The following is a 22,549-nucleotide window of genomic DNA, read 5'->3' as shown; positions in this document are numbered from 1 at the left end:
GAATGTGCGCGGTGTAAAAGTGTAAGTAGCCTGTGATAAAAGTTAATGCTGGAAAGCCGTGTGCTTTATCTTCCTCTGCAGATTGATTTCGAGGCTGAGCAGCGGAATCCGCTGGCAGCAGTCACGCTCCCGCCCACTTTATTGAGTGACCTCAGCGATGCAGACGTGGAGCTGATCTCCCGGATAAACTTCATGTTCTTCAGTAAGACTGGGCTGTTTCAGGTGAGGTTCCTCAAAACACAAACATACCCTCACACTCACACACACACACACACACAGGCACACACACACGCATGCCCTGTCACACACACACACACACACACGCGCGTGCACACATGCGCATGCATGCTCACACACACACACACGCACACGCACACACACTCACACACACACACACACACACACACACACGCTCGCGCGTGCACACACGTGCATGCACGCTCACACACACACACACACACACACACGCATTCACTGTCACACACACGCACACACAAACATGCACTCACACACACACAGATGCGTGCACAAGTACACATGTACACACACACAAGCACCCACTCACACAGGCACGCACACACATGTCTGAGTGTGACATTAGATCAGAGGTATGAGTGGTTTTCTGACAGTCAGACAGTTGCCGGTTCGATCCCCCTCCCTGGGTGTGTCAAAGTATCTGTGAGCATGACACCCAACCCCCATTGCTCCCAACGAGCATGGCAGCCTTGCATGGCAGCCTTTCACTGCTGGAATGTAAGTCTGAATGGGTGAATGAGAGGCATTCATTGTAAAGTGCTTTGGATAAAAGCACAATATAAATACAGTCCATTTCCCTGCATACACACAAGCAGAATTTAAAACATTTAGAATATACTGCAGTGTGAGTAACTGATGATTAACTTTCAAACTTCAGCATTTCTCATGTTTGTTGTGTCGCTGTCTTGCATTCTCATGAGGGTGCCTTGGAAATGTTTTCATGTTTTCAAGAACTAAGAAGGCAACTTTTAGAAAATGGAATTTAATAATAGCAGTAACATACTATTTTCTCCTTTTTTTCCCCTCAGGATCAAACATCTAACGGACTGAACCTAAGTAGCTTTGTTGTAGCTAGCAGTGTGGGCAATCAGACCATTCGAAACCTTCCGGACCCTGTGCAAATAGAGATTGTACACTTGCAAAACCAGGTAAGAAGATTAGAAGATTTCCCCATCCAATGAGGATGGAGAAATATCTTTTCACAATCTATTTCAGTAAATGTTAACCTTTAAATTATTACTTTGAGTGTAACCAGCTGGTTGGAAATGGACAGGAATGCTTCAGTTGCTATGTCTGTGATGTCTGTCATTAACTGTAATACTGTGTTCGTTTCTTCCAGTCAAATCCAAAGCCTGTGTGTGTGTTTTGGGATTTTTCCATCAAAGGTAAGTCTTTGCATATGGACACAATTTTTTCTCATTTTTATTAATGAAACATAAATAACTCTATTCAGCATGATTAATAATGTCTATGCATATTGCCAGTCAGGTGGCACAGATGGTGCAGTGGGTAGCACTGCCACCTCACAGCAAGGAGGTCCTGGGTTCAAATCCCGGTCGACTGGGGCCTCTCTGTGCGGAGTTTGCATGTTCTCCCCGTGTTTGCGTGGGTTTCCTCCAGGTACTCCGGTTTCCTCCCACAGTCCAAAGACATGCAGCTTAGGCTGATTGGAGAGTCTAAATTGCCGTAGGTATGAGTGTGTGAGTGAAAGTGTGTGTGCCCTGCGATGGACTGGCGACCTGTCCAGGGTTTATTCCTGCCTTTCACCCAATGTATGCTGGGTTAGGCTCCAGCCCCCCTGCAACCCTGTTCAGGATAAGCAGGTTAGAATAATGAATGAATATTGCCGGTCAATCACCACTGTCACTAACGGCATTATGATTGTGGCTTTCAGCAAGGTGTAATGGCATTCTCTTTGTCTCCACTAGATGGCAACGGCGGGTGGAACAGTGATGGCTGTACAGTCAGCCCTGAATCCAACGAGTACAAGACCATCTGCCTCTGCGACCACCTCACACACTTCGGCATTTTAATGGTGAGGCCGGAGCGTCCGTTACCACACTCTGACAGGGCGGCAGAGTTCACAGCACAAAAGCAGAATAAATGTCACGCATTCTGAGGCATCTTAGGCCGGAGATTGGCTCTGGGGAAGAGGAAAACTTCAGGCACATAGAGGAACAGCAGGCCCGCTTGCAGTGGAAATTACGGCTCACTTTAACAACAGCTCGTTTGAGCTTATTTTTCAGTGGTTCTTTTTTGTGTATTACATTTGGACATTAAATCAATTTCACGGATTCTAATAAAGTCAGTGTATTCCTAAAGATGAACACACTGCAAAAAATAAGTAAAACTTAACAAGCATTTTATGTTACTTTGTTGCTAAATAAGACAAAAATATTGCCAGTGAGGTGTTACATTTGCCAACAGGGTTAGATAATTTCAGTTGACAAGCAAAAAGTTAGTATTTTAGCAGTGTAGGGTTTAGTTTAACGGATGAGCTCACATACATGCACATATACACAATATGTTCCAGACTCACCTTCCCTAGTTATTCCTTTTTATAGTTTTTCCTTTAGGCTGGTCGTTACTGCCCGTTAAGCCCATCTGTGTTCTCCTCCCCAGGACATCTCTGGATCCGCAGAAAAGATGGATGCCCAGAACAACAAGATCCTCACCTTCATCACCTACATCGGCTGTGGCATCTCCGCCATTTTCTCAGCCGCCACGCTGCTCACCTATATTGCCTTTGAGTGAGTCTCCCAGGCCTAAACACTCATGGCCAATGCAATCGACAAATTTGGTTTGTTCACATGGGATGAATAGTGAGTCAATGAGCCGATAAATATCTCTGAAAGAAAGTAAACAAGCTGATGTCATTACCCTCATTCTTATCCCATTGGCATCTTGAAATGCATCAAACTGTCTGACCTCTTTGGTGATATTTTGTTTTATTTATCAAAAAAGGAAACAGAATAAGACTCATTACATTACATTAATGGCATTTGGCAGATGCTCTTATCCAGAGCAACGTACAGTTGATTAGACTAAGCAGGAGACAATCCTCCCCTGGCGCAATGCAGGGTTAAGGGCCTTGCTCAAGGGCCCAATGGCTGTCTGGATCTTATTGTAGCTACAGTGGGGATCGAACCACCGACCTTGTGGGTCCCAGTCATGTACCTTCACCACTACGCCCTAACAATAATTATTTTGCAGCGTATATTCTGCATATGAAGCTACTGTGACTTCTGTCTTTTTCGCAATTTTCCATCCCTTGTTAACTGGGCGTACGTGGTTCTTCACAGGAAACTGCGCAGGGACTACCCATCCAAGATCTTGATGAACCTCAGCACCTCGCTCCTCTTCCTCAACATGGTGTTCCTCCTGGACGGCTGGCTGGCGTCCTCCGACAAGGAGGGACTGTGCGTGGCTGTGGCGGTGTTCCTGCACTACTTCCTGCTCACCTCCTTCACCTGGATGGGCCTGGAGTCCGTCCACATGTACATCGCCCTGGTCAAGGTCTTCAACACCTACATCCGGAGATACATCCTCAAGTTCTGCATCGTGGGATGGGGTAGGTCCTGCCTCCAGCGTGCTGCGCTGGCTTGTGGATAACAGTGTCTGTTATCTGACTGTTGTGGATAAGAGCATATGCTAAATCAATGTACGCTCGCAGAAATAAAGTGACAGTGGTGGTACAGATTCTTCGAGGATCTAATATCCCAGAGTGTAATGCAGATAGTAACTTGTCTATAAACAAATCTCTATTTTCACACATTAAGTGTTTTTAACAGGGTGCATACTAACACTTGCTACTTCAAAATATGAGCCAAAATTTTACACAAATTATGGTAATAGTGTATGGCATGTTTATTACTTGCTGAAAACAGAGAAAGATGGATAATTATAAATTCTATGTACAGTTGCATTTAAAGGATGAATTAAGATCAAATTATAAAATGTTTTCTGTTTAGGGCTGCCTGCTACCATTGTAGCTATCGTGGTAGCCATCGACAGGAAGTTCTATGGGAAGGAGTTCTATGGAAAAGAGAAGAATGGCCAAGGCTCTTCTGAGTTGTGAGTCCTATGAAGTATTATGTACTACATAAAGTTTACTGCAATTGCTATGCTGTCTTCTTTTTATTACCATATACTGAAAAAAACAAATTGACAAAAAATTGTCTTAACAAGTATTTTAGTCTTAGACATTATATCTTATTTCTATTTCTAAGACAAAAAGATTGCCAATGAGGTGAGACAGCTTCACTCATTTATATATTTGCCTGTGGGGTAAAACAATTTCACTTGTCAAGCTAAAAGTAACTTAAGACAAGCTAATATTTTCTACCTGAGTGGCCAAAAAATATATTAAGTCTCATTACTATTACCTCATTGCTAAGTCTAAAACACACTGTTTATGCAGTGTAATATGCAGTAATTGAATACCTGCCATGATCAAGGTACTTAAATTTTGTCACATTGAACATAAGAGTTCCACCAATCATTAAAGACATTGGTAACATCCAATACAATGATGACAGTGTCGATTGGCGGACATTTCCTGGCCGCACTTCCCGGTGCCCTGTGGGTACTAGCCTAACATTCCTTGTCTCCTCCCCATTCGTAGCTGTTGGATTAAGAGCCAGCTGATCTTCTACATCACGTGCGTGGGCTACTTCTGCGTGGTGTTCCTGCTGAACGTGGCCATGTTCATCGTGGTGATGATGCAGATCTGCGGCCGCAACGGCAAGCGCAGCAACCGCACGCTGCGGGAGGAGGTCCTGCGCAACCTGCGCAGCGTGGTCAGCCTCACCTTCCTGCTGGGCATGACCTGGGGCTTCGCCTTCTTCGCCTGGGGCCCTGTCAACCTGGCCTTCATGTACCTCTTCTCCATCTTCAACTCCCTGCAAGGTGCGCTTGCTGCGGCTGTCTCCTACCCCTGCTGTAGAATACAGCCATGCCAGCTGTTGGTCAAAATGTGTCAAAACTGAGCCGGTCAAGGTGATCATAAGATGGTCTAGCTGGGTATGAGCTGGTCATCCGGCATGGTCATGCTGGTCGTGAAGCTGGTCTAGCTGGGTATGAGCTGGTCATCCAGCATGGTCATGCTGGTCATGAAGCTGGTCTAGCTGGGTATTAGCTGGTCAACCAGCATGACCAAGCTGGTCGTAAGGCTAGTCTAGCTGGGTATGAGCTGGTCAACCAGCTAGTGCTGGTAGCTTGTCTGAGCTACCAACTGTTTCAAAACATAGCTTGAGCTGGTCTGAACTGGTTGAGCAGGTACCAGCTGTTACGAAACCTAGCTTGCGCTGTTTTTAACAACTGAGAGGGTTACGATGTGAAAAATACTGTCACAAACAGACCCCTCTGGCCCTGCTTTCAAAAGTTTCAATTGTGGGAAGTTCGTCTGGCTGGCTCGGTGATGATGAGGCTTAACAACGTACTTGAATGTTTCGAAAATTCAGCGGGTGCCATTACCATGTAGTGCATCGTCAGTACCACCAGAGGGCTCCCTTGGGTCGGTAAATTACATCTTCACAGTTCATGTGCACATTTGAGCTTACAGTATCAGGCTGACACACATGATGTTGTAGACTGTTGACGTCTTACTGTTCCCTCCCCAACAGGGTTATTTATCTTCATATTTCATTGTGCAATGAAGGAAAATGTTCAAAAGCAATGGAGGAGATATCTGTGCTGCGGAAAATTCCGTCTGGCTGAAAATTCAGGTGAACACATCTGCTTCCGTCTGCAGTATGATATCAGGACAAATGCTCTTAATGTTTTCACATTAAGAACATTTTGAGTACATTAAGAATATATCTGTTTATTTTCCCTCACGAATAACACTGAACAGTCTTGTTGAAAAAAAAATCAAAAGAATAAACCAGTGACCTGAGCTGAACTGTATTTTTCATTTTTATTTTGGCAGACTGGAGCAAGACTGCCACCAACAACACGAAGAAGGTCAGCTCTGATAACATAGGGAAGTCCCTCTCCTCGAGCTCTTTTGGCTCCAGCACCGCTAACTGGACCTCCAAGGCCAAAGCATCACTCAACCCGTTCACAAAGAGGAGCAGCAACACAGGTACGAGGCTCGGTGTGCTGGGAGTCAGACAGTGTCTTATTCTGTGAGCACATTCACCATCGGAAAACTGGGATATAATCCTTAGTAATGATATTTCTGTGTTGTAAATTAGGACATTTATGATTACAAGTTTACTTTTTTGATTCTGTTTTCTGTTTCTTTTTTTTCATTTGATTACTGTTTTATATGTAAATCAATCCATGCATTAATCGAGGGATCATCAACTCAGGTTTTCGAATCCAAATTCAGCCCTGGTTTTCTTTTCTCCCAGGTAATTAGTGCTACTGATTGGCCAGACTGTTGTCACACCTGACTCCCTGGTTAGGGGAGCGTGGAAAACCAGCAGGTTTAGGCCCTTGAGGACCATGAGTTGCTGATCCCTGCTTTAAACCTTAAATCATATTCTACTGTTTGGTTCATGGAATTAGAGTTTGAACCTTTTGAACTAGAAATAAATATTGCCTTTAATTGTACCAGAACTAATTTGCCAAGAATGTGCTGTATCTACTAGTTCTAAGCATTTTCTGTAAAATATTAATTTATTTCACTGTCTATCTCCATCAACCAGCTCTCTATTTGTCTGACTTTATTTGGCAGTGTAATATGCATCTGTTCAGGTAGTTTACTGTTTCATGTGCCTTCATTTTCATTTAGAAAAAAAAAAAAAGTTTGTTTTGAGACATTTGAGTTCTTCAAACGTTCTGCAGTGAAGAGTTTCTGCATTGATGGATAACAGTTGACGATTTCCCCCCCAGTCCAATGATGTGTTATCACTCCAGTCAGTGCATGTTGGCCTCATGTTCTTCCCTTGATGTTTTGACCAAACTGAGCGGTGCCTTATGCTTCTGATCCTTGTATTTATGTTTGTGGTGTAGATATTGACCACCAATAATGGCAAGGCGAACCTTCCAGAGGTAAACTGCATCATAGCCAGCTTGATTCCACGCTTCCTCACTTTGTGTGACTTTCCCATAGGATAATAAGAACAACTTTTAGACCTTCAAAGGCTCAAGGCTCTAGTCTATCATAAATGTCACAGTTTCCAAACTTCAGTCTTAACTGTTTTTTGAAGGTGATAGATTCCTGGGTATTTAGAACCTTTAAGTTTAGATGGCAATATACAGGTTGTGTCCTAGTATCTTGAACAGGAACCCAAATTAGATAGTTAGCTTGGATATACCTGTAAATTCAACACAAAAGTCACCTAAGGTGAATGATTTGTTTTACAGGTTGACTGCCTTGCTCTTTTGAACGGTCTAAAGGTTGCATTCACCCATACCACACTACTGTTTTCTGTTTGCATCTGCTTGCTGACGTACCACGGTAAAGCACAAGGCTTGCATCACAACACCAACATGGTTGATGCACACCATGTGCACAAAATGCATTGTAAGAGAGGCTATTCATTAGTATTACTGCAGTGGTGTTAGTCCAGAGGTACAGTACCTGTATGTTGCAGTTTTCTGAAGACTGGTGTTATGAACCCAAATCATTCTGCAGCAAGCATTCTGTTTCAAAAAGAACTGATGCTAGGTTTGAAACAGCTGGTAGCTGGTTAGCCAGTCAGACCAGCTCTATACTCTACATGGTTTGACCAGCTCAAGCTATGTTTGGAAACAGCTGGCAGCTGGTATTTCATGCTGGTCATAGCTGGATTGTACATCACAGTTTACACTGCAGAGTTTCATCAGCTTCTCAGCTTGGGCTGTTTACCATTGTTTCACCACAATGTTAACGCAGCCTGCGCTAATATATACAGTGCAGTAGTCCGTAAGTAATTGGACAGTGGCACATTGCATTTGAAATGAACCAATGAATAATGAGGTTAAAGTGCAGACTGTCACCTGTAATTTGAGGGTGATTACATCCATATCAGGTGATCCATGTAGCAATTACATAGCTTTTTATTCATATGCCCCCCCATTTTGGCTTCTCAGCTGTTTCTGATTATAGAAATTGCACCACTGTCCAAATACTTACGGACTGCACTGTACATCAGTTTTGGCCGGCCGTGTTGTTCCGTTCCGTACGTGAAAATAAAATTACCTTCTCAGACCTGTGTTTCGAATCCCCTGTTGAAAAGCCGAGCTGCAGAGAAATTATTTTGTGCATATTTTAGGATTGATCACGGCAGCAGCTGCACTGGGTTGCTTAATGATGTCAGTTTCAGAGAAAAACACACCATTCATTCCCAGAGAGGACTCAAGGGTCTGCAATCCAAAGATGTATTTTTTTACATAGAAGCCAAACAGCCGTTTTATCTATAATATTTCACAGATCGGACCCCACAGTGTATTCAGATTGTCAGACAGCTGAAATGGTTTCCTGATGTTACCTCGCACTTGTTATCTCTCTCTCAGCGGTGTGTCACTGCTTGAAAGTTACACCGTCGATCCATCTGCCATTGCTTCCAGATGTGTCTATGTCCATCTGTTCAATTTTTGTTGGTGTCATGATGAGAATCAATGAAAATATTAATTGCTGTGGACTTTTCCCAGTCTACTGTAAGTGCTCTATGATGCAGAAAAAGCTACGGTCATAGAAATAAAGTGGCTTCAGAAAGTATTCAGACCTTTCATTTTTTTCACACTTTATTGGGTTGTAACTCATAATGACAAAGTTAAAACATTTTTGCACATTTATTCAAAATCAAAAACTGAAATCTCTCATTCCAAATCTCTCACTCCAAACTGTGGTCAGGTGCATCCTGTTTGCTTTAATTATCCTTGAAATGTGTCTAGAACTTGATTGGAGTCCACCTGTATCAAAATTCACTGTGTCATTATGGGCGGCCTGTAGCGTAGTGGTTAAGGTGAATGACTGGGACACGCAAGGTTGGTGGTTTTAATCCCGGTGTAGCCACAATAAGATCCGCACAGCCGTTGGACCCTTGAGCAAGCCCATTAACCCTGCATTACTCCAGGGGAGGATTGTCTCCTGCTTAGTGTAATCAACTGTATGTCACTCTGGATAAGAGCGTCTGCTAAATGCCAATAATAATGTAATTATGTAGGTGTGTGAGTGTAGCAAAAATGTGATCAATTTAGAATGAAATCTACAAGACGATAAAGTGTGCAAAAAGTGAAGGGGCCACTGTAGGTAATCAGGCATGGAGAGTCATTGAATGCTACACATCCAGTGTGCATGTACCATACTTTCTGGCACAGGAAAAATAATACAATTTAATATTGACACTGTTGTGGCGATTTACTTTGTTGGAACTAATTCTAATAGTGTGCTTTAATATTTGGACACATCTGCAGATCCTACTCAAAAATTTGATCCTACATTTGTGTGCTAACAAATGATTCAATGGTTAATGGTAATAAATTAATTGTTGTATAGTAAAGTGTATATATTTAAATCATGGATTACTAAGCAAGGTTCATGTTAAATGTTAATATATAATTGAGGTGGTGCATCCTACTCAAATGTTTTTCTTTCTTTGCTGATGCAACTATTCCAAACACACTTGGTGTATTTTGTGTAGGCCTTGCAAAGAAGGAGCCATGCATCTCAAGCTCTTAGGCCTAAAGCAAAGGACTTTGTTCTGAGATCTATGTGCCTCCAGCCAAACTTCCACCCCTCTTTAAATCTGCCTGCTGTGACAACAGTTGCTCAGAGATAATCAAACCACAATCCAAGAATTGTGTATGGTTCACCAGTCAAAATAAGACCGTCAGGAAAGCATTCTAGTGCTGGTTTTGTGTGGTCAGTGAAGGCGTCAGTGAAATTTCTATGGGATTTGAAAGTGCATGGGATTTGAATTCCATGGGAATGCTCTGACATGTTGATGCAAGTTGCAGAAAATTTGGAACTCAATTAAAAACTTATTTTTATTTTTTAAAGGAAATACTGTATGTAATATACAAGCCCAGCCTTCTCATTTAAATTAATTATCCGATTAAATTGTTGAAAAAAAAAAGTATTCTAAATACTTTTGATTTGAGTTACAATTGGGTGACAAAATATTCCTGCAAAAATGTATATACAGTGTATTCTCTGTATATACATGATTATGTATGGGTGTGCCCATCTATGTATTTATATAATATCATGATATACTTTCTAACTAAGGCTAAAAGGAAATGCAATCCCATGAGAAGGATTCTGCTAGAGAATATCACAGTACATATTTCTGAAAAAAATTCAAAAACTTTCTGGCCAAGAACAGGTCTTACTAGTGCTGGTAGAATGAGCGTCTTGACACAGAAAAAATCGGTGGAGCTCCCATTTGCTACCTCTAACAGAACAAATTGAACCAATCATTGTGTTTTGTGTTCAGGTGCAAACCGTTTTGATTGGTTTTCATAGAAGTCAACAACAACAACAGCCAATGGCCCCACCCGTTTTTGATGTCATCACACTTCATTCTTCCATCACTCGGTGTTACCACCTCGCTCCGTTGACACAGTCTTTGTGTTTGCCCAGGTAAAGGTTACGCCATCCAGACAAGCCCCAAATTCAGTCCCGCCGTTGGGGATCCCTCCTCTTCCATCATCCCTGTGCACCAGGTCATTGACAAGGTGAAAGGCTACTGCTCGGTCCGCTCCGACAACTTCTACAAGAACATCATCATGTCGGACAGCTTCAGCCACAGCACCAAGTTCTAGACCCGCCACCCGCCTCACCCCCCGCCTCATTCGCCATCAGAAGAGTCCGCTAAAGTCCGTCGAGTTGCCGTAGATGCGCTTGCAACACAGAATGCAGAGCTAAAGGAATATACTGTATGCGCGCTGTGCAATGCCAAGATAACCAACGAAACACCAGCCAGGGAAACACGAAACGCAACGCGATAGATCTAGAGATCCGTACGCAGGAAGTAGTGCAAGCTTGTCTTTTACATACTGTGATGTTAAACTTAAAACTGGTTACATGTTACATGTTCTGTAAATATAACGTTTTTGTGCCTTTTCTAATTGCTTTTTGTTCATATAGCTATTTTTTTTGTATTTTGTTTGTTTGGTTTTTTATTTTGCACATACAGTGAGACGTGTCTTGTTTTGAGAGCCTGCTGCCCATACCAGAGATAGGAAGGCTGAACTCCATTTATGGGCAGGGAATAAGGGAGAGAGGGAAGCTATTTAAAAAGAAAAGTTCTGGGGCATGTAGAACCCACAGAGACTGTTTAAAATATGCAAGTCATAGAGCTACAGCACTGTTGGCTTCTGAAAGGGAACTATCCACCGCCCCTTTCCTGTTTTTATTTGTGAATCTTTATTTTGCTGGGAGGCACTGCGTGTTGTCATGACCTTTAGAAAAAAGGAAATATTGCAAAAATATTCTCATGTTGGTCAACTTTCAACTTATTACAGTTGTTAATGTTCATAGTGTTTTTTGTTTTTTTTTCCGCTTTTGCCTGCAGGTTCTCTGCTTCTATGTGACACATTCAATAGAGGTGTATGTCTGTTATTCATGCAATGTTGTTTCTTCCTATTGGATTTCAATGCAAGTTGACTGACCCGTGACACACAAAGATATCTCATTATGTTCTCAAAATCTTTTTTTCCCCAGCATCATTTCATCAAATCACTCCATTATAGCAGCCCGTCCTGCAAGCCTTGCTGTGTATCTTGAGTGTTGGTTGCACAAATGTCACTTGAAGAAACACACTTTGTCTCTCCCATAAGCTTGCTAGGTACACTGGACATGTCTATATTTTAAATGACGCAACCATGGAAACAAGTTTTCTTCTGTATATGTGTAACAATAGAACAAAAATCCCTTTTAATATTATTTTTGTATTTATTTCTGTGTGGAAAAATGGCCATAGTGATTACGCTGAAACAAGCCTGCCATAAGACCATAGATAAGTGTGTGAATAATATGCTGCCAATGGATAATTCTCAAGAGAGCAGTTGGCTTGGAGAGAAAGAGAGAGAGGGAGCAAAAGATTTGAAGTTTCTTCTGATGAATCTGGGCAGGCAAAGTAGGGGCAAGCGTTTTTTGGATGAAAACCTGCAATTGCTCTTTTTCCAACACCCATAAAAACATGTTTCACAGCTATATGCCAGCTAGGATTAAATGTATCACTTTAAAAATGTTCGGCTGCCTCTTTAGGTAAGTATTTATTATACTCTAAATTCAGTAAAATGTATGTTATAAGTGATTAAACAAATATTATGAATTCAATGGATATGTACAGTATAGTTAGGATTCTTGATGGTATTCTTGTTATTCTATATTTGTCAAGTTGTAAATTTACTTATTGGTCCACAAATGTTTGAATGAGAAAAGCTTTCTTTCTATTCCAAAAAAAGTGACATAAGATAATTATCATGTTAAATAACAATCTAGAAAACAGTTTCAAAAAAGGTTAATTACAAAACTAGAATTAAATTAAGTTAACTTAGCTCATAGTGCTTAACATACAGTAGTTTGGGGAAGAATCCAGAAGTCATATTAAGGTACAGAAGAGTACGTACAGGAATGCAATCAGATTATTAATGACAATCAAAAGAATTGCCTAATCTTGAAGAGGCAGATGAACCTGAAATAAAGATAAAACATCTCTGAAAAGCCATGCATGAATGACCATTTATGAGTTCTGCATGTGCCACATACTGTACTGTAAGGTGTAGATTACACCTGACACATGCAGGCCTATTGTGCCTATCCAGGTTCTTTTCTCATAGTTAATATTCACTGGTCCTGACAAAATATTGTCTGTAGATTATGATTATATGACCATGTATTGCAGTAGATCACCTCATAAAGTCAGGATTGTAGTGCAAGGAATAAAAATAATATTGCATATGTGTGAACATAAAGATTGAACACCCACAGTAAAAATTTACACAGAACTAATGCACATTCACGAGTGGAAGCTATGAACAGCAACAGGATCGATAGAATTAAAATAACATAGCTGAAACGTAATTTTTTATTGTATTCTATGGTCCATGGTCCAGATTCAATGTATATCTGGAATGAACATTATACAACAGCATTTTCACATGTTATACGCTGTTATGTGTCTGGTTCTGAGTAGGGTTGACAGCATGGTTCAGTGTGAATGTTGCATTCTGGGAAGGACAATTCCATGTTCCCTAATGAAATATTATAAAAGTTTGTAATTATAATTTCATCAAATTATATACCATACTCCCATTTCTGATTTATAAATATCTCAATCATTACATTTTTTTATAAATGTGCATTATTAACTGACTGAATATGCTTCTTCTGTAGTTACTGTTGCATGGAAATCAATACCTTTATATTACTGTATGAACAAATTAGGCCTTTAAAATTTAAACTCATTTTGATATTTGTTTTATAATCCCTTTAGTCTTTTATTTACCCCAGAATGTTATCCACCAATTGCACCCTTACCTATGTATCCCAACTTTGGTACTGTGCATATCTGTATGCATAGGGTACTTAGACATATTGAATATTTAATATCAATGATCTATTTATGGTTTAAAGTCATATTATAGAAACACACATTTACTTCATCCATGAAAGAGAATGGTTATATGACCAATCCTTATCAGATATGATTTAGTCAGTAGTTTTCTCAAGAGTCATAGCTAGACAATGATGATGTCTGACAAGCCAGCTCCACATTATGTAAAGTATGTGTTTTAAGTGAAGGTCAATTAGTCCTGACATAAAAGTTATCAAAATGATTTATTCTGATTACTTTTGCTTGGCATATTTTTTTGTTGCTATTATTCAGTCTATTTATGGACTGTAGCTATTGTGTAGCCGGTTTGCATTGAGTTGGAAGCAGCATAGCAAACCCTACAGGTGAAATAAGCACAAACAGCTCTTACACACACACACACATACACACACACACACACACACACACACACACACATATGTGCAAACATATGCAAACACAAACACACACATGTACACACACACATACACACACAGCTGTACAGTATCATGTCATGAAAGTGCTGTAATCTTTGTGGAATATGTATGTTCGATCTAGGGATACTTCCTGCAACTCTATCTCATGAATTTCCAATAAAGCTGTTACAACATGCAGATATTTTGTGTCTTCCTTTATAATGTCTCATTCTAAAGTACTGTAGATTTCTATGCCTTTCTAAAATTGGAATGCCCAATCGCAGTCATGCTGCAATGCCCATTGAGAATGCAGACAAGCATGTAATCAGCTGCTTCTGAACACACTGCAGTTCAGTAAATCTCCACAGTCCCATACGATACACTTTGGGCTGTCGTACAATGATGCATTATGAACACACGGTTAATGCATAATGAGATGCTGCGATCCTGTCCAATTGAAACCCTGAGCCAGCACGACGGCCAATTGCATGTCACCTTGACTGCTTACCAGCCAGTCAGCACAAAATAAATGACCAGAGTGTGGGGACCATAGGATGAGCCACCCAGCAGCCCTGCACACAGTAAAATGTCCAGTGTCAAATCAACTCTTACAGTGTGCATTACAGTGGGTGGCCATGGCTGCCCCCTGCTCAAATTCTGAGCAACTGACAAAGATACAGATGATACACTCTTTTCTGTGAAAATACATGACGCACATGCCAGTGCATAGTATGTATGCGTGTAATGCAGGGAGGTGATAATGTGTCCAAATCACTCCATGATCTCCTGCCTTAACTGAAGGCTTTTTTGCCACAGCTTGCACTGCTTTGGCAGTGTGGGAGCTCTTTAGGACACGGCCAAGTGGACGGGCTCCAGTGTTTTGTTGCGTTTGAACCGAAAGGCATGGTTTCTGAAGTATCTGTAGTATTCAGAGCGGCCAGAAGCCTCTAAATAGTTTAAATTCCTCTCCCACTGCTGCTCTCTTCGCTTCTCTCACCATTCCCCGGCTGACAGCCATTCTGCCACACATGCCAGGAGCAAACTGGGCATTTTATTATTGCTATATTTGTGTTGAGCCACAAATGTATAACACCATCACCGCAGGGTATTCAGGCAACATGAATTTTTACACCCTGTCTGGGTTTTGGGAATTTTTATCACATTTTGTTCAGAATTGGTTCATGTCAGCATATATTATATTATCTGTGCCAAGTCTGTCCTTACATACATTGTGTAAGCAGTTTCTGGCTCCAACCATAATAATATGGTATAGTAAAGTTAGCAAAATGTCAGAAAATAATTTCAGAATTTTTTGTATTTTGTTGTGGATACCTTGTTTTCCATCATACCTAAAATGGAAATGGAATTTTGTATTGTTTAGCCTGCTTGCTTGTTGAATCTGTCGTAAATTCTACACTATGTTCAGCTCTTTCAAAATGAACAGTTTCTTTAGTTTTTTTGTTGTTAGCGCATATGTTTTCAGTTGCCTTTTTTATTCTGTTGATTTTTCCTCTAAATTAAATACGGCCAGTTATGGCCAGTAAAATGAGCCCATTTAAAAACTCATTGACTATAATAACATTTGCACATATATAAAGACAGAGGAAAGTGTTTATTGAATATTACAGTATTTGCATGTACAGTACTGTTAGTACACAGCATTAGCGCACAGTGAGTCACAGTTGATTAAAATGCTGTGTACATCTATGGGTTGTTGACTTCACCACCATGGGGCAGGGCAAGGGACGGAGAGTGTTTGTTCTTTCCTCTGTTGGTAAATGGAAGCCCCACAAATTCCTTCCAGAGGTTTCCTCTCGAACACTTCCTGTGAGGTAAACCGAGGACCCTCCTCAAGACAGGAAAAAGGAGGGATAAAGACGTTGCCACAAAAAAAGGGGGTACTTTACGGCGGTTTTCAGATCCAGATGCTAAAGGATGATATCGATTTGAGGGACAATCCCACTACCCCCTACTTCCTAAACCACCCTTTTTTTTCTTTTTTTTAACAGCCTACCAATTAACACGAGACACTGTCTTTTTCTAAACGTTTTGCACCTTATTTAGCACAAAGATACAGTTACTACAACAAAAATAGAGGCGAAACATTACTGCTTTTTATAAATAGCTACCTAGCTCTTTGGAAACATTTTGCATTCCCATTAATCTTAACCATAATCATCGCTCTCGTTTCATGCCAGTACTCTTCGGCTCCCCAAGGTTTTAGCAGCCTACCGTTATGAGTAGACTACCACAGCAGGGTGCTTGTAATAATGTGCGGGGAGCTATGGACAATTATCCACACTCCGTTCCCACCGCTTCTAACGGTGGGCTGGTGGGACAGTCCGGCTGTTCTGCAGCAGATTTCACACCGATGTGGGCGGTATCGTGTGATCTAGACCCTGCAGCCAAAGTACGAAAACATCCTGTGACAACCTCGTCTCAGGAACAAAGTGACCATGAGTTAATGAGATGTACGAGACGTCTCGGTTGGGAGGCGAGACAATTCGGCTGACTGGGCTGAGCTCAATTTCATTACCAACCATGATCACAGATGAGTTTGTACTAAAGCCTGGATCATTCGAGATGATGATAATTGTCTCATAACGTGCTATCAAGAAGTAATGTATTATTTAATGGTGCATCTTTGCTCATTAAAATGATGAGTTTCAAGCGTTTACAGAATATGAACAAGAAATATGCATTAATATGAGGGATTTGTTCTTGTTCGTGCAACCAAATAAAATCCACCCACAAGTGATAATAGCCTTGCTGAATGTTGATGAGATTATTGTGATATTCATTATGGATTTCAATTGGATAAGTTCCAGAAGGAAGAATGTGATTGGTAATTGTGATAAAGGTCAGCTAAAACAAATGTGAAGTTCTTTTCAAGTTAAACATCAATTGGAAACATTCATGAATCAGCATCGTACTCTTGTAGTATAGTTTTCCTTTTCATGCATCGCAATACAGGGGGGCGGCCTGTAGCGTAGTGGTTAAGGTACATGACTGGGAGCTGCAACGTCGGTGGTTCCAATCCCGGTCTAGCCACAATAAATGATCCGCACAGCCGTTGGGCCCTTGAGCAAGGCCCTTAACCCCATATTGCTCCCCGGGCGCTGCACTGTGGCTGCCCACTGCTCCCAATAACTAGGATGGGTCAAATGCAGAGGCCAAATTACCCCACGGGGTTCAATAAAAGGTATATTACATATTACATTACATATTAATGGTACGGCATATTCTAATGTGTCAATCACTGGGGTTTTCCTGAGTACTTCATTCCTGAGTAAGTCAGTGCCCAGCTGATAGCCTAGTGGCCCCTAACCACACATTGCTCCAGGGATAATACGCTCTGGATAAAAGCATCAGCTAACTAACTGTAATGTAATGTAATAAAGCTGAGATGAACAGAATCTCCCTGAAGATACATGCCTGCCCACAGCTTACAGTGGGCACTACAATAACGACAAAGGCTCTCTGAGGAAGTTTGACAGTTAACAACGTAGGGAAACACGAGGTGGTAGAGAAGCCTGTTTCCATGGCTACATCTGTTCTTCCAAATTCTTCCAAATAGCTTACATATAGCTATGTAAGGCTTTGTGGCCAATGTAAGGCTGCACTCAAGTTCAGCCTGTACAATATAACTTCTGTCAGATCCGTCTACGGTTGCATCGTTTCGAATTATTGTACTTTTTTAACTTTGTATCTTCAGAGCATTTGAAAGACCACGTGTTGCCTATGAATCGCCGATTTCTATCTCACGAGTAACAGTGTGGGTACCGCTTCTCCTAGCATGGTCAAAAAAATCCATTTGCATGTCATCTGCAGCCCACATGCCCACGTATTAGACCCTCTGTGGATTGGATAGGACCTCAGCTGGGCTCCATCATAGAGGACGGCTTAGTTTTCATTATGTCCAGGCAGATGCGGATTAACAGAATAATTCACATACAAAAGGAAAAAAAATACTTCTCTGATTGGGTAACTACATAACAGGGTGGAATAGCCATTAACGTGAATAAATTGATAAACATTCTCCGGTTGAATGGCAGAGGTTACCCCCTGCTTGTTATGTAGTTGCTACATCAAAGTAGGAATGGTGCCCTTTCTGTAGCATACACTGCTTTTTCGGTTAATGTCCACCATCTGAGGATATTTCTATTTTGCCTTTCACTGGCGATTGTTAAAGAAGGTCATTAATCGCATACAAGATGTCGCAGATGTTTTTTGTGGGTTGACTTATGACATGTGCCAGACTGACTCAATTTGCCGTGCCCCATCCCACCAGCTCTTGAATTTAAAAGTTTTTGAAGAAGGAAGCTTCCATGTTGAACATGTCGTTTTCATTTGAAAGTTTATTTGCCATTGTTGTTTTAGAGGTCTGTTTTTTTGTGGATTGATGTGGTGCAGTCTGTACCGGGACCATTTATGTTCTTTTGGCTCTCTATGCACATTGAATTCTAAATTTATTTTTTGAGGATAATACACAATTTGCTTCGGTAAGCCTATTGTTTATCCTTTGTCCTATAGTTTTTTCTTTTTTCACAGCCTCACAATATATATACCTGCACTAAGGAAGCAAGTGAATACACCTGACTAATAAGAAGCAGCTGTGTCCAATTACTTTTGGTCCCCTAAAATGGGGGGACTATGTCCAGGACAAGGGGATGTAGTATGCAGTATTTAGTTTTAATTGTTCTCTGGGAGATACATACTAAGACTGAAAAAACAGAGCCAAAAGTAGTTGGTTTTGCCCTGGAAAAACAGGGGCACATTTGTTTGAGGTTTATGGCCCCAGCACTCTCTTTGTTTAACAGGATTTTCCTTTCTTCCTTTTTTCACCAGGCAACTCGCCCTAATAAATCTTCACCGTGCTTGGGCACACTGGTCCTATTTTTCAGGGCTGTCTGTGTGAAGCTCAAGAGACTGAGCCCCAGGCCATGGTCTGTCAGGAGAGGGAATAAAACATCCCCCTCTCTGGGTGAGTTCTGCCTTCACCATGCACCAGGGTTTATGGGGTCTGGTGGCATAACTGTCCTTTTGTGTTTTGAGTTATTGCAGGCACACACACACACACACACACACACACACACAGACACATGCCCACCCACATGCATACACGTGTACACACATTTGTTTTAATAACATTTATTTCATGGCAGTTTTAAGATGTCATGGATGGGAAAATTGAGGCTGTTGCGGAATTCATTCAGATTTGCTCAGATTTATGATATGCATTTATATTGCAATATAATTTTAGTATTGAGTATTTATGTCCATGCTTAACTCCTGCAGTCTATTGAGCTTCTCCATTATCACTCAAAAGTCAGTGTTTTATCTGACATTTCACATTTGTGTGAAAAGGTCAGTTCATTGATTCATATATTTGTGAAAATTACATTTAGGGTGAAGTTTAATGTGTATTCTAATATTTACAATTTAACACAAATATAATGGTTTGTTCCATTTCACTGTTCATGGTTTGTTCAATGTCAACATTAAATGCTACAATAAAGATATGCAACACATAATGGTTTTATTATAGAAACGAATCAACCATGTTGTAGATGTGGTGCTTTTTCTGGGTTTTGGCAGAGGTGTGAGAATCGGAAGATCGTGGGTTTTCACACCAGTCTGGCTTGTCAACCCTCTTCTTAAAAAGAAATAAAAGCTTGCTGGTAGCCCTGATAAGCTGGCAATGTCAGCTTCCCTTTCAAGCCATGTTTCCATCTTCCTTAATTTACTGTCCTCCGATGAACCATTCCTCTGAAAATATGAACATTTTGGTGTACAGTATGGAAATATAAACAGTATCATTGCATTCGACTGACAGTTACATTGTCAGCGTAGTGTAATCTTACACAGAAACCAGACAACACAGATAAACAGTGAGTTTTGTGCATACTATATTTATATAGAATTACTGACAGACCTCTGGACACTGTGTTTCTAATTCTAACTCTCCTTACTTATTTATGCACAGACAATAGTACAATCACACAGTACAGTACTTGTGTACACAGTGTAGTATTGTATTGTATGTTTAATAGATGTATCATTTTTACTTCATTCTTGAGCACAGGGATCAGCAGAATTACATAACTAAGAGACTGGACATTGTTGTTAGCAACACTGAAGAAAAAAAAACAATCAAAAGCCACAAGGCTTAAGGATAACCACCAGAGATAATTCTCTATTTTTCTTTTTCCGTACACAATATTTGTACATTTGTGGCACAAGATTTGGCCGGGTAATATCTGCTTCTCCTCCCTCTCTGTAATCCTGTGGGTTTGAACCTGGCAGAGTGCAAGTCTCCTGGCTGCACTCTGAGAACGTCCTCCATCTTGTGTGCTTCAGAAGGGCAGTGAGGGTGACCGCGCACTGCTGATAGCAGATCACTGATGTGGGCTGTTAATCTATCACTGCTGTGTACAAGGCTCTCTGCCAGCTGTCCTCACTGGAGGAATCCAACTGCCAAAGCACAGTGGTCTCTGCCCCAACACTGAGCTTTGCCTGAGGACCGACAAACTCTAACATGTCTAATTCTGTGAATTTATACATAATGGTGGAGAGGTTACAGTATGTGTAAAATCATGTTCAGCACTATAGCTGCATTTGAAACGTTAGTAAGTGTGTCCCTTGATTGTGGTACTTCTTCCGAGGCTGAATGAAATGTGTTTTGACTCCGTAGTGAAATGGCAGTGTCCAAAATCAGAATATTGTACAAATTGCTAATGTATAACCCACATTAAACAATATTTAATATGCAGGTCAGCTAGGGACAAGATGAAGCTCAAACCATGTCCTCTGTAAATTGTGCTAGGAGATTGTGCTACCATACATGCCAAAAATTGCAGTGTGGAAGAATTATCAGATGTGATTATGGGGTGAATGTGATATGTATTATAGTGTTCTCTGCCAGTAGTTCTGATATGAACATGCTTACAAGATAATCTGATACGCTTAACAACAACATACAAAGAATGCTACAATTATTTAATATAAAAAATTAAGGTTTGGTGGGTCGTCATATTTTTATGAAAACCCATATTATGGTATAGCTGAAACAAACAGATACATATTCCCCTCTGGAGCGTCAAATATCTGTCATCATACAGTAAATGACAACACGCCATATGCAGCAATAATCAGCAGCTAGTTTCATAAATACTTTTAACTTTGACCCTTGGTGTACACTCTCACTGCATCACAAATGGGATCCGTTCTTTGAGTGACTCAGCTTTTAAATATTTTAGCTTTTCCTCAAGTCTTTCGTATGGAAACTGAATTTCCTCTCCATTTGTCTGGGGTTCCACTCATATTTTCCTCTGGTTTGGAAGGAAACATTCTCGTGAAGGGTGTTATTCTCTCTGGTCTAAGAAAAAGAACAAACATCAGTCAGTTCACGAGGCCAATAAAGATTGTGTCCAGTCTTGTAAAAATTTTTTGTGATCAAATATGTTATTATTCAACAACATGTGTGCCTTATTCAAACAAAATATTCCAAGTTTTTTTTTCCCCTAAAACACCCCCACCCCCCGATCCCCCCAGTCTTGTAAAGTTAACATCTGAAACTTAATCTCCTAAGGCTCGCCAATTATTTGTTTTTTTGTATTCAATAAATAATATACTTTTTAATATTTTCACTGCAACATTTTGTCATGCAAGACATGTCATGTCAAAAACAAATAAAATATGTGAATTTGTGTTGAACCCTGTATTTTCCCCAACAGTACTCTCCCTGTTGGTCATCTTATTTTTTTGATAAAATTGACCATGGACTAGTTATGGACTCACTCTTTTAGGAGATGTGACACTCCACAGAACTGAAGGCATCCGGAATCGCTGCTGTTTGCACAAATACACCTTCCCACATTTCGTTTCAGCCGGGCAGGGAGTGAGCCCACTCCGTACGGCACCACCTGACTGAGAACAGACACAACACTGAAACACTGAGGAAACGGGTACTTCTCCATATTATACTTTTGTGTACTTTTTTGTACTATAGATGAAAAATATGTGTAATTATCTGTGAGCAGGTTTATACTGAGCAAAACATGGAACCCTCCCAAATCTGGAACATAGACTGAAGTAAAAAAGAGCTTTTCCTGCTTTTACTTTGTGCAGTAATTTAATAATCCTGCTTTGTGGGACAGGCCCCAGGACCAAGGTTACAGATCCTTGTTGGAGGAAAACCAGGCTTCTGTTGGAAGTGGTGATGGAGAGCCAGCAGAGGGCACTTTTCCCTTGGTTTTTACCAGCCCAGAGCACAGATGGGGAATGCAGAATGCTGAATAATAGAAGTGATAACTCCTGACCAGGTAAAATAGGCTCTTCAAAAGTATTCATGAACCAAACTGAAAATGTGTACAAACCCAGGGAAGGGTTGGTTTGCTGTCAAACAGAACACATTCTGACAACATTTGCCCAGCATCAAGTAAAGTTCTGTTGCATAGCTCCAAAATTTGCCTGAAGAGCAGTCCACTGGTTGTCCAGAAAAAATACTGCAGAGAAGCCTGTTATCTTTGGATAAGTAACGAGATGTGGTATGCTCTTAGCTGGCTATTTCCTTACATAGCAAGATTTGCAGAGAAGTTTCGAGAAAAGGAGTCCTTTGAG

The 22,549-nt window shown here is 40.8% G+C and overlaps 1 protein-coding gene across 4 annotated transcripts in view; it reads left to right on the top strand.

Annotated features, from left to right (window-relative positions):
- The window catches only part of adgrg6 (adhesion G protein-coupled receptor G6), a 55,444-nt gene extending 41,319 nt beyond the window's left edge, over positions 1 to 14,125 (top strand). For all 4 annotated transcript variants that reach the window (XM_061241846.1, XM_061241849.1, XM_061241847.1 and 1 more), the window contains 11 exons: positions 82 to 222; positions 1,065 to 1,184; positions 1,376 to 1,421; positions 1,965 to 2,071; positions 2,659 to 2,786; positions 3,339 to 3,607; positions 4,008 to 4,110; positions 4,661 to 4,944; positions 5,661 to 5,762; positions 5,966 to 6,121; positions 10,553 to 14,125. In XM_061241846.1, coding sequence (XP_061097830.1) covers positions 82 to 222; positions 1,065 to 1,184; positions 1,376 to 1,421; positions 1,965 to 2,071; positions 2,659 to 2,786; positions 3,339 to 3,607; positions 4,008 to 4,110; positions 4,661 to 4,944; positions 5,661 to 5,762; positions 5,966 to 6,121; positions 10,553 to 10,734 — 1,638 coding nt within the window. In that variant the 3' untranslated portion in view covers positions 10,735 to 14,125. The remainder of the gene's footprint in view (positions 1 to 81; positions 223 to 1,064; positions 1,185 to 1,375; positions 1,422 to 1,964; positions 2,072 to 2,658; positions 2,787 to 3,338; positions 3,608 to 4,007; positions 4,111 to 4,660; positions 4,945 to 5,660; positions 5,763 to 5,965; positions 6,122 to 10,552) is intronic.
- The last annotated feature ends 8,424 nt before the right edge of the window (positions 14,126 to 22,549 follow it).

Source organism: Conger conger, chromosome 5 (assembly GCF_963514075.1).
Source record: "Conger conger chromosome 5, fConCon1.1, whole genome shotgun sequence".
Lineage (NCBI taxonomy): Eukaryota > Metazoa > Chordata > Actinopteri > Anguilliformes > Congridae > Conger > Conger conger.
Note: the sequence above shows the minus strand (reverse complement) of the source record. Positions and strands in the feature narration are given on the sequence as shown.